General features: G+C 41.3%; 1 protein-coding gene across 11 annotated transcripts in view; it reads left to right on the top strand.

Annotated features, from left to right (window-relative positions):
• Window positions 1-772: 772 nt before the first annotated feature.
• The window catches only part of LRCH3 (leucine rich repeats and calponin homology domain containing 3), a 64,017-nt gene continuing 52,090 nt past the window's right edge, over window positions 773-12,699 (top strand). For all 11 annotated transcript variants that reach the window (XM_027883962.1, XM_027883958.1, XM_027883959.1 and 8 more), the window contains exon 1: window positions 773-985. In XM_027883962.1, the coding sequence (XP_027739763.1) occupies window positions 775-985 (211 nt within the window). In that variant the 5' untranslated portion in view covers window positions 773-774. The remainder of the gene's footprint in view (window positions 986-12,699) is intronic.

Below are 12,699 nucleotides of genomic sequence, written 5' to 3'. Positions count from 1 at the left end.
CCAAGCGCTGTGTGTTGCTGTGACATGTCTTGCTAGCAAGAAGTCGCCTGTCATTTAAATCTTGTGCTATGGGACCATCCCGAGCAGCCACCGCCTGGGAGTGCTGTGCTGGCAGGAGGCACGAACAGTGGAAATGCTGCTGCAAATTGGTGGTGGAGGAAAAAATACTGCCTGTAAACATATTTGCTAAGGTATTGATTACGGTGTGTGTCTTGGCGCCTGCTTATCTACAGTCTTTGCTCTTGGTTACCCGCTCAGGTCTGTCAGCTGCCTCTCTCTGGCAGCGTAAAACACACAACGGGTCCAGTGGAAGCAGCAGAGCAAGACGGCATTTATGGCATTTATTAAGATGTTGCGAAGAGCGCGACCTCATAAGGATCGATGACATTACGTTAAAAAACGTGAAGCAGTTGCTACTTTCCCCGCCTGGTTGGGATCTGTGCGCCCTATCCTTGGTTTCCCGCCGGAAAGAGTCTGACACCCAGCAGCGGTGAGCGATGCTCACCCAAAAAACGCCCTGTGACCTCCTGCCTCAGCGCGTAAACTAGAATTTCTCAACAATTCAGAGGGTGCACAGCCATGCCAAGGGGCGGTGGGCGCCGGGTTCACCCCGGGCGGGAGGGGAAACCCTCCCCGCGGGCGGGAAGGACGTTCCGGGCTCATTAAACATCCACGCGCTGCCTCGCGCGGTCCCTGCGCCCGCCGGGCGGCGGCCGCGCATGCGCAGCTGCGGCCCGCGCTGTCATGCGCCGTCGGGCGGGCCGTGGCGGGGAAATGGCGGCGCCGGAGGGCGGCTGTGCCGCGATGCCCGCGGCGTGTCCCGCTCCGCCCGGGCCCTCGGCCCCCGGCTCCTGGAGCCGCTCCTTGGACCGAGCCCTGGAAGAAGCGGCGGCCAGCGGAGCTCTCAGTTTGAGCGGCAGGAAGCTCCGGGACTACCCGCGGGCCAGCGCCGCCAACCACGATCTGAGCGACACCACCCAGGCTGGTGAGGGACGGGGCGTGAGGGGGGCGAGGCGGCGGGGGACGGGGCAGGGGCTTCTCGGAGAGGGGCTGGGGGGGCTGCCTGTGCAGGAAAGAGTCTGAGGTGATCGATTCGCTGTCTCTTCGTTCCTTGAAGCCCGTTTCGTCTCCGCCGCCCTTCCTCTCCTCGGCTGAGGCAGGATGGAGGAGCTGTGGCAGGGTTCTCCTTCCTCTGCTCGCCTGATGAGATCTCTCCCGTTTGTTTGGGGTCTTTTTCTTTATCATCTCCACTCTGAAGTGTTTCCCTTATCGGAGGCTGTTTTAAAAAGAGTTGTAGGGTTTTTCTCGGCATTGCTGCTCGCTGATGCGGTTTTAGCCAGCCCTCTTCTTGGTCTGATGTATCTATATGTGAGTGTGTGTATATACACATTATCTCCTATCCTGTGCTGCTGACAGGGGAAAACAGCTTTCCAAGAAGGGCTGTCAGGTGTGCGTATCCTAAAGACAACAATTTTTTAAAAGCTCTGTAGCTGTTATGCTTCTGTTATTGTAGTTTGAGACAGCCATAAAAAAGATGTGAAAGGCACTGTGACCATAAGCACATCCCTTTTCTTTCTTTCTCCTGTATAGTATGGATTTAAGGATATTAAGGAATATTGAATACTTTATAGGGTATAGTAACCAATAGGGCTGTTTTTATCCCTCTGCTCCTCAAATATATTAATAACAGTAGACTAAAAAGGTGTACTTTGCCTGTAAGTGCCTTGATCACAAGCAAAACCATGTTTGTGGAGTGTGTTTACATGTTACTGTATTGAATAGAGAGACGAGACTTGGGAAACGATGAGAGTTTGTGCAGGATGTAGCAGTTTTCTTAATGCAGTATATAGAGCAGACTAAGTTAATGTTTATTTTGATTCTATAAGTGAAGTAAAAGTAGTTTTAAAAGGTGTCAGTGGGCCATTTGTTTGTGGCTTTGATTGATTCTGATGCAGTCATTTAGATTTATTTTAGTGTTTTGTGTTAAGTTGTAGCTTGAAAGCTTAGGAACAATCTTCAAACGTCACTTTTTTTTTCAAGCTACCATGTTTGCTGGTGTGTTGGTTACAGCGTCAGTCAAGTAATTCAAAATGGAGCCTCCTTTAAAATGGTCTGACTTCACTCTGTCCTGTAACAGCCTATTTACGCAAAAATCTGTCACTAATAAAAAAACCCACCCATGAAAACCCAAGCAGACCTGGAGGTCTATAAATAGAGAAGACTTCATGTTGGGTTATAATTTTTTTTGTTGTTCCTAGGGTTTTGTACAAATGCAGTTGCACAATGAGTGTGTAGTGGTTAATCCACAAGCAAATGCAGCACACACATTTGTGAGGGGTTTGGGCTTTTTGTTTATAACACTATTCATTTACTGTACTCCTAAACAATTTGTGGGAATTCTTGTTTCCACCAAGGTTCCCATCTATTGTGATGAATATTTGCATTGTAATTGTTCAAGAGGCATTAAATGCTAATAAGTGGCAGTGAATGCCATACACTTTTGTGCATTTATCATCACAATGAACCTTAGAAAAAAGCTAGAACTGTTCCTAAGTTGTAAGAAGCAAAGCTTATTGAGCGTGTGTGGGGGGACACATTCTGTTTAAATTCTCTGTTTTGGAGGCTGCTGTGAATAACTTCATCTTGTGCCCTTTATTTAGCGTGGTCTGTTCTATGACTTTTTTGTTTGAATAAGGCTGAGCAGTGGCAAAAAAAAAAATCCATGCAAGCGTTTCTGACCCCCAGTTTTCAGTTGAGTGCTCAGGTCTAAATTTAATCTACTTCTTTCCCCACGTGGGTTTCTTGTGAAATTATTTTCTGCAATTCTTTTGTATGGGAGTAGCCACAAAGAGTATGATAGAATGTGTATATGTGTTAGGTGTTACAAATGCTTAAAATAAGCAGTTTAAACAACTCCCCAAACTGTAGACTCCCAAGCGTCTTCCTACATGCTGTACCACAAAGACTCCAAGCACACCAGGTCTGTGTTTCATAAATATCGTTGGAATTAATCCCTAACTACAGAACTGAAGATGAAACAAGGGATGTGCAAACCTTCCTTTTCTTCTGTGCCTGAACAGGCACCTCTCTGGTATGGGTCACGTTTCAGTGGTATAGCTCATCCCCGTTCTTGTGGTAATGAGAGTAATTGCGTGTCACTGTAACCACATCGATGCCCAGGGATGTGATTCATTCCCACCTCCTCATTAATGTAACTATCCTGCTGGAAAACCAGCCTCAAGCCTTAACAGATTCATTGGCCTTGCCTGGAAGCCGCAGTTAACGCGGGTGAACCAGCAGAGCGGGTCAGTAGGAACGGGGTGTTAGAGATTAGAGGCTTGATTGAGTTTGGTTGGGTGCTCTGTGCTGATTTTGAGGTTGGTGATGGGTGATGTCAACAATAAGGTGCATTTTCAGATGTTAAACCAGTGGGAAGGTCACGTTGCTTTGGATCTTCTAAGGGTTCAGATTTGACTAATACTAATCCCGGTGCCCAAGCTGTAATAGCTTCTAGGTACCATTCTTAACCTCTCACTAAACAGACATCAGAGCTAAGTCTCTGACAGAAGTAACTTGACTTTGGATAAACAGATCATAGAATATTTTAAGTTGGAAGGAGCCTATGAGAATCATGAGTCCAAATCGCTGCCCCTGAAAAGACTACCTAAAGTGAAACCAGGTCAGGTTTGCTGGACTTTCATGAAGTTAACATAGTATTTGTTTTAGGCATCAATGGAAAAATCAAGTTCCTCATTAATCATTTGCCCTGGTCACTAAACTTTTCAGTGGAAAGTGGATTCTCTAGTCATGTCAGAGCCTCAGCTGCTCTGGGCACAGCCACCCTCCAGATGAAGACCCACATGTGGCTTTTTAAAACAAGATCAGTGCTCAAGGTTGTTCTCAGAACTGAGCAGGTAACTTCAACAGGCAGTAAGGTATTAGTGAGCTTCTGTTTGTTTTGTGCTTAGATTGGAATTAGGATCACATGGAAATCAAGTGGAAGGTGGGAATTGTACTTGAGGGCTTTGGAATGGATTGGTGGGAAGGTGACTCCCTATAGGGTGTGATGCAGTCGCCCATCTAACATTCTTGTACGTGTGGGATGGCTCATGTACAAGAAAGGCAGTGTAGTAATAACTGATAACTTAGACACTGAAAGAGTATCTCATCCCTTTGTGTTCCTCCCTTACAAATTAATTGGAATTTTAGGAAGTGACTCAGGCTTACAAAGCTCGTTCATGATGAAGAACGAGCAACCTTCATTATCAAATTGAGGATGTGGTGATTCTCTTTTTCTTTCACATTCTTTCATTTGACAGGCATTATCTCTACCCATTTTATCAGGGCTGAGTTACAAACCATTTGTTCATTCCACTCTTGTTCTCAGCCAGGGAATAGGAAGAGGAAGGGCTATAAACCAACCACCTGAGTTAAATACGAAAGGAAGCATGGTTGCATTTTGCCAGCGTTAATGTAGACTGTGATGTCATTATTTGACAGCATTCCCAGTGGCCTAAAACATACATCGAGCAGAAAAGTTATTTTTCAAACCCTCCATGACAGCTGTAATTACCTAAACCACTCACTGTCTCCATTTTTAAAGAAGAAAATGGGAATATGTGGGTTTATGCAATAAAAGAAATGGCTGTTTTATGGAAATGAACTAGTAAGATAATTACATGCCTCTCATTATGTCTTGTTTCTGGAATATATTAATAGCGAAAAAAGAAAGAATAAAACTGTCTGCTGTGCCTTTTGAATGGCTTTGCCAATAAGGTATCTCTGTAGTTTTGTCCTTAGCAACTCTCCACAGCAATGGTAAAATCTGACCATAGTGTCAGTATAATTTCTATATGCTAAGTGCTTGCATGCATCTAGAAGGTCTGCAGTGACTGCATGAGTGTTCTGCAGTGAAGAGTCTCACTGGTATTTTTCTTCCTGCCAGAAGTTCAGCTGATACTGCCTGATGAAATGTAAAACAGCTCTGGAAGTGCAGTATGGCTCACACAGCAGTGGCCCTGTTTCCCAACGTTTGTTTTTAAAGCCACAAAAGCAGAATCCAAAACAGACTAAAATTAAATAATTGTTCGAGAAAAAACCTCTTCAGGCTACTGTATCTTGAATGGAATTTTATTATGATCTGAAAGGTAACTTGGAAGGAAGTGGGATTGGTGCTCAAGTCTCAGGCTATTTGTCAGCAGAGTTTACAGCGTTGGTACTTAGATTATCTGAAGTTTCACTTTTAAACATCAGAACCTAACATGTCATTAGGGTCATTCAGAGTCCTTTACTGGCATTTATGTACTTGTCTCTACCCTTACTAAAACCCAAAGAAATACACAGTCCAGAGGATCTAGTAGCTGTAAGAGCAGGAAGGAAAGAGGATGACAACTTTTCCTCAAACTTTAGACAATAATTCAGCTTGTTCCATTCAGTTGTACTTTTTGGTCTTAGCTCCTATTTGTGTCAATCCTTTTTTGATTTGATTATTGCTCCCTCTTGTTTCCCTTCTTGTTATGTTTCCACTATTGGAAAGTCTCGATCTTGTGTGTTCTGTGCGTAAATACTGGCAATTCTTAGTCTAGACTAATGGAATTGTCTGAGAGTAGTGCTTTGGTAAGCTGGTAAATTGAGGTCAGTTCTCCTGCCTTTTTTTTTTTTTTTTCTTACCCTCAAAACGCCACGAGCAGTGGGCTGTTGTAGTTTATGGTTCATTTTTGTTGGATGTGTTGGGTTTTGATGTAGACCTGAGGCCTCGCAGCAGTGCTTAACTCTTCTTGGCACACAGGAAGTCTTTTTGCCTAATGTTTTATGGCAACTGGGAATCTGAGTTTGTAGTCTAATCCTTGTGGCAATAAAAGTAATGCATGACATTCAGAATGCCTCTGTTATCTTTTAAAACAAACAATAAAGTCTCACAATCAAACTTTTACAGCCATTGAGTTCTTCTAAGTGGTGTTGCGTGTGTTTCCAGTTACTTCCCTAGTCTTCCACATCTTATCTCCATCATGATCAGATTTATTTTTTTAATACTGTTTTGTCTGCAAACACACTTGCAGTTATATTTTTTGGAGATAATTAACTATGTAAAAAGTAAGGAGGGAAGGGGCTGATAGGTTGATATATTGAGCCCTGCAGTCACATGAAAGACATATTAGAATTTAGGAAAGAAGGAAATGTCTGTGTTTCTCTCATGGTGTTTCTAGCCCTGTTCTGCTGTGGCTGTACCTGTGTGGAGGTAGCACATTTATGCTGGGTAAGTACTCCCTGAAGTCAGTCATAAATACATGGCCTAGTGTGATCCAGGTTCTGTGCTGATGCCAAAAGGGGAAGTTCTGTCTTCATCTCCTGCTGCACAATCAACACAGTCAACACCAGTGCCTTCAACAGCAAGCTGTTTGGTACTTGTCTGGCTGAGAGCTCAGCCAATAACTACTTGGATCAAATCCTTGGACAGCTCGCTGGGTTTCCTTGTGTGCCTGAGTGCCAGCAAACGGAAAGGGTGGAAGATCTATATGGGTGATGAGAATGGAAGGTCTGTTTTGGCAGATGTGTCAGCCTAGATTGACTTGCATCCATTGTGAAATCACACCTTAACTCTCTTTTGTAACCTTTTACCACTGACCTACTGTACATTTGGTGAAACAAATGTGCTGGCCTTTGAGTCAGTGAGCCTAGGAACTTCTTCTTTTACAATAGAGCTTGCAGAGTTGAATTTCATTCAGTGAAACTTTACTGCTGACAGATTTGGATCTCATGCTTTCATTTGGCAACATACATTATTTTATGCAAGTAATTTTAAACTGATGGTTTAGGTTTAGATTTAGAATGCAGTAGATGTAATTAGTTTATTCAGTAGAAGAACCAGCAGTAAAGAATTAGTTACAACAAACACTGCAAATTGTGTAGCATGTGTTAAAAATAAAATTACATGATAGCTAACAAAAAGGCTGTAACTCAATTCAAGGGTGCTTCTCTCTCTGATAACTAATCAGGCTTGGATCTCATGGTTTCCAATGTTGGGAAAACAACTTGAATGTAGTGCAGTTGTGTATTTAGCTGAAGCCATGGGCTGTGCAGGGAGCTTTCTTCCGCTGTGACCCCTCTGCAAAGTGGAGGGGTGGAAACCCGTTCACGTTACAAGTGTCTTTCTTGGTGGTTAGATTTGTCAGTGCATTGAAGTATTGCCTCAGTTCTCTGAATTACGGATACCTGGAGAAGATGCAAAGGATAAGACACTGAGGTCTTTTCCTTATAGGATTGTTTTGCCCAAGTTAGTACTTCCACGTATGTGCAGGAATAGGGTTTATTTTTCACTTTGAAATCCCCCAGACTGTCCCAATAGTCCTTTACTTCAGCCTCCCTTACCATTTTACACTACAAAACTGCTGCTTTCACTGACAAGAGCCCACAGGTCTCTCTAGAGTGAGACTTCATTTTGTTCACTCCAAAATGAGGCTATGCCAGAAACCCCCAACGTGCTGTGCAGCCCAGGTGTTGGCTGCTGGCACATGGTTTGTAACCGCAGTGAGCTCTGTGCAGGGGGCAGCAGGATTAGGGAGCATCTATTCAGTTCCACCCACCACAGAGGGGCATTGTTCAATGACCCATGTGAATTTTAGTCTCTTTATTCAGCTTATTGTTGAAACTTAGCTTTGAATACAGGAACGTGTTATTGTTGCCTTGGGCTTTTGGGTAGTGCTCCAGACTATTGAAAAGGTTTGAAACACTATTTTTCATGTAATCTCTGTGAAGTAAAGCAAGTCATTTTATACATATGAATGGTACAACATTTGAAAGCATCTGCTGATTTGCAGTACCAAAATTCAAAATACTGAGTGCTGGAACTTTTAGGCAACCAAACTATTTCATGTTAATTATTTTTAATACTTTTCACTGTAACTTTTAATAAATTCATATGCCTTGGTGACTTTGCAGGAGTACTGGAAATCAAGCCCAACATCTAGAAAAATGAAAATATGTGATTAATTACTACCTTTGGAAGGATTAATTTAGAAGATTTACTTAGCATTATGAAGGAAATATGTGGCACTGACAACATGCAATCTCTTTTTCCAAAGCAGTGTTTACCACCTTTCAGGTTAACCATTCCTTTTTCTTTCTGTAATTCCCTGGGGTTTTTTCCCCTAATGTTTTTTTCAACAACACTCTCTTTGGTAAGACTGTTGCTGTGATCGGTCCTGATTCCTGGAGTAATTTCACCTTGGCTGAAAAAAATCTACGTGAACAGAAAAATCTTGACGAAAATGAAAAGTGGTATGTGGTTGTTAATTAAAGACGTGGACAGTTGATATGCACAGGAAATGAGCAATTAGAGTTATGTGGGCACCTCTGATGAAAGACTATACTGTCTATGTGCTTGATTCAGCAGCGTTACATAAGATTTTAATTGAGTTTTCTCTGTACAGAATATCAATGTGTCTTCCAGGTTACTTTCCTAATGCTGAATTCTAAATTCAGGCTCAATTTTAGTCAGAGTTGCAGGCTGAATTTTCTAGATTCTGCTCCATCCACGTGACTCATCAGGACAATTCAAACCTTTACGTCCATCAGGTTTCTCTTACGTGAGCCAACAAGATAGGAGGAGGTTGTCATTGCCTGGAACCTGTTTGTGGAGTGGGATGCTGTACCTCCAAGTTGTTAAGATGTTTGAGGGCAGAGGAGTGGTGGTGTGAGCAGATTTTGGATTCTCAGTTGGCTGTTCTGGAGGGGGTTGTGCTCTACCAGGTTGGGGTTCCTCCCAGTGTTCATGTCACATCTCTTGTTCCCAGCGATATGTTGTTCTCAGTTCTGTCTCTTCTGCCCCAATTTTTTTTTTTTTCCATCTCCTTCATCCCAGTTTCCATGTCTTAACCTTTTCTCCTTTCCTCGTTAATCTTGCCCTGTCTCAAGTGCCTCTCTCATTGCCAACTCCATTCTTCTCATCCAAGTTGTTAGGACAATAAAGAGAGGAATAACTGGTATCCTGACATTTGGATGAAAATTCCTTTTAAATCCGAGGAGAACATTAATTTTAGGGTGCTGATGAGACAAGTAGTAATTTAAAGTTGCTTAATTCATTCTTACCATTATTTATGGTCCTATATATTACCCCATAGTTCAGTCATAGACCAAGGCTTTTACTGGTCTTTGAGCTGGTGTCATTCACTCTGTTCTCTGGGAGTAAGAGAGTCACTGAGCACAATAGTACCAGGACAATTGGGAGCTTGTCATTACATTGGCTCCAAGCTCAGCTGTAGAATAAATGTTTTTGTAGAGGGCCACGACTGAATGTGGTCAGGAGCCATAAAATATCTGCTATTTCCTTTCATTCTGCTGCCTTGCAAAGGAGGGGGGGAGATTTGTGCTTAGCAAGGTAAAAAAATTATCTTTGGAACCCATCTGTGCTAAAACAGCAGGCTGATCCTTTGAGCTGTGAACTTGTTGCAAATATGTAAGTATTATATGTTGCATGGCTCTGCTCTGCTGTATGCAAACCATATCCCATCATTCAGGGATGCCTGTGTGCCAGGAGATTGTTATAATTACCTTAAAAAGTTATAGTGTGGAAAGCCCAGGGAGCTTCACTGTGGATGCCTTTCACTGGTGTTCAGCTCAGAACTGGCTTTTCATTCTGAGCATGGTGAAGGAAATCTCACACACACATTTCTAGAGCACATGATTTAACTGTGAATTATGTAACTCAGTGATACAGATGTAATATTCTAAACATCTGCCATCTCTGCTTTCACAGATACCGTAAAATGAGAAGTGCATCTGTTAAGTTCTTTCTGTCAATGTTACTGCAGTGTAGTTTCTGTTCAGAGCCCGGGTAGTGCCTTGTAGAGGTTAAGAAATAAATCTGTGGAAGCTCCATTTCAGTAACATGTTATCAGTTTAAATGAGACTATTTATATAGCTTTTCACATTGAAATAAAATATTATTTTGTTCGTATTCCTTTTACTTAAAACCCATTTTTCTTCTTTGGATAGGTAAAACAAAAGACAAAAACAGATTTTCATCAATAGTGCAGTTGTTGCCACAATGCTGCCAGACTTGCAGTATATAAATGGGAAAAACACTTTCACAGTTTTAATCCCCACCATTTATTTCTATCTAATTAGATTTTCAGACAGAAATGTGATTTTTTTTAAATTTTATTTTTTAAAACTGACTGAATCCTTCCCATATGATGCAGTTCTTTTCAATTCTTGACCACACTGAATATGCGATAAATGGAAATACAAAGGGGTTTTAGAGACATGCATTGCAAGCTGTGTGAGTGCATTTTGGGATAGCTTGAACAAGGTGGTGGCCTTTCTGGTTTTTGGAATGGGTTTCCTGTTGTAATGAATTGCCACAGCACGTCCCTGGGGCTTTCTCAGTACAGTGGTGAGAAACGGATCTGGTATGTGACAGTTGTTAGGGATTGCAAAAGCAAACAAACAAAAAAAAAAGACTTGAGTAGAATCCTGAGTGTTTCTGTTCTCCATACCAGGCTGGCCTGGGCGGTCACTTCGCTCTTGGAGAAACTGTTTGGACTTCTGTTTTCCTCAACTGGAGATGCTCCAGTCTGCTGAGCACTGGTGTCTGTTTTTAATCTCATTAGAAGAAAATGTGTTCATACTTACATTATACTTTATAGATTTGCCTGTTCTTCTTCTATTCTCTGGTTTGGACCATAAAGAAATCCTCCTACCGCTTCATTTCCCATCTCTTTGCATCTTACTTTCTGCACTCGGTGTGGTACATCTGCATCCTCGCTGTGTGCAGGGCGATTCATCCTCATGTCAGAGGCACTTATAGACAAACTTGTTTAGTGGATTGTTTTACTTCTCAAGCAAAATCATATCATTTTAAAGCCAGAAAGCACAGTTTGTGCCCTGTGAAGACAGGAGGAAAAGGGAAATTGTAGGCCATCCATCTTATGTGGAGGACTTTTGTTTAATTGTTTGTCCAGTTTTATATTGCACATAGACCAAATTTGTTGAAAGAGGTTTTTTCATATGTCTTTTTATTTATTTCCATGCCGGAGGATTTGAAGCTATGTGACTTCAGGAGTGACAGTAGAGGAGGAACAGAGGATGTTAAAAGCTGTAAAGCTGGTGACATCTTCTTTGATAACCAAAAACACTTTGTGGTGTTCTGGAGATCTTTATTTATAGAACTTAATCAGCCTACCTGTGACAGGTAAATCTGTGATGGGAAAGAAGATTAATGAACAAGAGTTTAAAGGGGGTGTGTATTAATTGTAAATGTAAACTTTAATTCTGCCTCACACCTGTAGCATCAGTATAACTTCTCTGTAACGAACTCTATTTCACTCCAGCTGCCCAAGAGTTTTCTTCATGGTACTTGCTATGTGACAACTTTTCCATGTAGCTGTTGTGACAGAAGAGTCATTCTTGCTTTACTGTTGGTGTTAATTTTTTCAGGGGATGTCAAACTCCACTGGCAGATCATTTCCAAACTTTTAGTCACTTTATGGCATCTTGTCTTATGATCCTGCCACCCTTGCTATCTTCCTCTGCATCAATGAAATGCAGTGCTCTCTTTGTTTAATGTAGTATTTCTTGTCACAGTTGCAACAGTTGTTTGTTCTTTAGCTATAGGTGCAGTTTCATAGAAATGAGAGATTCTTATTTGTAAAGAATGTTAAATGTTATCAGGTGAAATATAAACTGTTATTTTTAAATATGTTTTATGGTGAGACTTTTCACAAGTTTCTCATTCTTACTTTATAGTAGCCTGAAGAGTTTAATTTTAGTTTTGTTAGAAGTAGAGATGCATTTTTGTACTTCTAGTGATCTTGGGATGGATTTTCTTCATCATATTGTACTTATAATACTGAGATCAATATTACTTTCAGGGCAAGAGAAATATTCAGTACTGCCACTATTGTTAATGCTTTATCATAATTTTTCTCTTTGTATAACTTCAAATATCCTGCTTGACTCACATTTTCCTACCCTTAGTGCTTTCATTTTGCTGATCGCTTCCATATTTATACTGAAGCTAAATTAATCTTTTAATGCTGTGCCATTTTTATAATGAATTTCAAAAGTTGCATATCAGGGCCAATTATTTTCAGCGTATAACCAACCCTTCTATTCTGCAGTGTGATTCATTGACTTATTTGCAATTCAGTGAATATCAAATCTGTAATTTCAGGACCCTTAAGTTTTCCAGCACTTTCGCTGCATCAAAGCCCTTCTCTCTTATCTCCCCACGCCTTGTGCAGATTTCTGAAAGTTTTTAAAGTTCAATTATTTGCATTAAGTCTATTGGTTAAAAACCAGGGAGTGATTGTTGCAGTGGGACTATTTTCTGTTTGGGGTTGGATTTCTTAGGGATTTTTTTTTGCAATGCTCTAACTAGTAGTTTACCTCCTGTTCACCCAAGCTGAGGGCTGTTGTCCCTCTTTATTCCTGTGCCTGTTATTCCAGTGAGATTTTGGGAATGATAAATGGATTGAATAAATATCAAATGTATACCTTCAAGAATTCTATAATTTTTAATGGGAAAAAATAATAGATGGATCCAGAGGTTTGCACATGGACTTAGAGTCTGGCAATAGTTTTAGCTCCATTTTCAAAGCTTTTTTCGTGTCTTTTACTTTAAAATTATTCTTTTTGAGAGCCAATTTTTTTTTAGTTGGGTAATTCCTTTTGTACCCGAAGGAACTTTATCTAGAGGGC

The sequence above is a fragment of the Empidonax traillii genome, unplaced genomic scaffold (assembly GCF_003031625.1).
Source record: "Empidonax traillii isolate 1590-97213 ecotype Southwest subspecies unplaced genomic scaffold, ASM303162v1 scaffold138:size3245559, whole genome shotgun sequence".
Taxonomy (NCBI): Eukaryota; Metazoa; Chordata; class Aves; order Passeriformes; family Tyrannidae; genus Empidonax; species Empidonax traillii.
The sequence above is the reverse complement of the archived record's forward strand: the minus strand, read 5'-3'. Positions and strand labels throughout refer to the sequence as shown.